Below are 1,519 nucleotides of genomic sequence, written 5' to 3'. Positions count from 1 at the left end.
CTTTCACGGTTCTCTCCTCGTCGTATCTCTCAGCACACCGATTGTGGTGCTACCGCGGTCTCCGCAGTGTTGAGGCATTCATTTAATGCAACATTAGTTGAAGGTGAGCCTCAAGCTCCAGGTGATATAAATATTGCTTGATTCCCACCAACTTCTAAGCTGCCCTGTCTGCGCCCTTTTAGAGACACAGGCAGTATTGCATGAATTAAGCGTAAGCAGTATTTAATCAGAGCATGATACTTTTAGAGCACAAGCTGGCGCACATTTTTCTGACTTTACTCTCTGTATGTGGACATCTTCTGAAACTTAGATCATTCTTTAGGATGAAAGGAGCCTATCCTAGCATTTTCCTTGTGTGGACCACCCAAAAAGTCCACACAAGAAGAAATGTCCACACAAGAAAGGTGAATGTGTTCCGTCAGGGGTTGGTTCGCACAAGTATATAAAGACACAGGTTTTATTGATTGGATTAAAGTTAAAAAGGCACCACATACTTTGATCTGAACGGAGAGATGGAATTCTCAAAGGTCTTTGTTTTTGAGATATCCAAGAAAATCCTGTGCTGCTGATTTAAATTTCTTTTTTGCTGGATGGAGTTTGGTGATGGGATGTCGGATTCCTTCTCTCTGTCATTTTGTCTGCTGCATGTGTGCATGTGGCGCTCCCATTGTGGAGTCTGATGGGCACTGGAGAAAGAAAGATGCACACACATTGCGTTCTTTTTTTTCTTTTATAACCATAATAAGCAAATGTGCATTATACGATAACCATCAATTTTTATAGCGTGGTATGCTGTGAAACCTATTTACCACTGCAACCCTACTTCAGAGGAATCTGACCAAGTGAAATCAAACTACAGTTACATTTGAATGTGTCATTTTCCTCCTGTCAGGCTGATCAACCAGGTGCAGGGGGACTGTGCTCAGGACATCTTCATGAAAGTGGCCAGGAACATCTTTGCTGATGGCATCAACTGGGGTCGAGTGGTGGCTCTCTTCCATCTGGCCTACAGGCTGATATACAGGGTAACACACTGAGACCGCTTGCAGAGTAGTGCTTCTCAGCAGGGTTGTGAATGTTCTAGATCTTTAAAGTCAGCTAGCTTTTTTATTAAGATGCTGAGTTAGGGTCAGGGACACTATATTGCTGCCCAATGAGGTTGGACTGGTAATCTGCATTGTATAGTTTCATAAACTGAACTGATTTCCCTGCACCTCACCCCCTGAGCAAAACACATGCTGCACTGCTCCCCCATCTCACATGAACATTAGGAGTTGCTTTTTGTAGTGCACAAGTAATTCTCCTTATGAGTGATAATGTCTGGGTGTCAGCCAAGACAGCCCCACAACATCCAGAGACTTGAGGTACTCACGGGCGGATCTCATCCACACCCGGTCCCTTGCAACCGAGAAGCTTCTCAACTACCTCGGTGACTTCAGCCTGGATGCTGGACGAGTCCACCTCTGACCCCCTGGCCTCTGCTTCCTCATTGGAAGACCTGACACCGGAGTGGCGAGCA

General features: G+C 45.2%; 1 protein-coding gene across 5 annotated transcripts in view; it reads left to right on the top strand.

The window, feature by feature from the left end:
* Nucleotides 1–1,519, top strand: part of LOC109967870 (apoptosis regulator BAX) — a 17,749-nt gene that overhangs the window by 11,173 nt on the left and 5,057 nt on the right. For all 5 annotated transcript variants that reach the window (XR_002276006.1, XR_002276007.1, XR_002276005.1 and 2 more), the window contains exon 4: nucleotides 893–1,025. Coding sequence is in view for 2 of the 5 variants with exons in the window: in XM_020613737.1 (XP_020469393.1) it covers nucleotides 893–1,025 (133 nt within the window). In the remaining 3 variants the exon portion in view is untranslated. The remainder of the gene's footprint in view (nucleotides 1–892; nucleotides 1,026–1,519) is intronic.

The sequence above is a fragment of the Monopterus albus genome, unplaced genomic scaffold (genome assembly GCF_001952655.1).
Source record: "Monopterus albus unplaced genomic scaffold, M_albus_1.0 scaffold137.1, whole genome shotgun sequence".
Lineage (NCBI taxonomy): Eukaryota > Metazoa > Chordata > Actinopteri > Synbranchiformes > Synbranchidae > Monopterus > Monopterus albus.
This window is presented reverse-complemented; position numbering and strand designations above follow the sequence as displayed.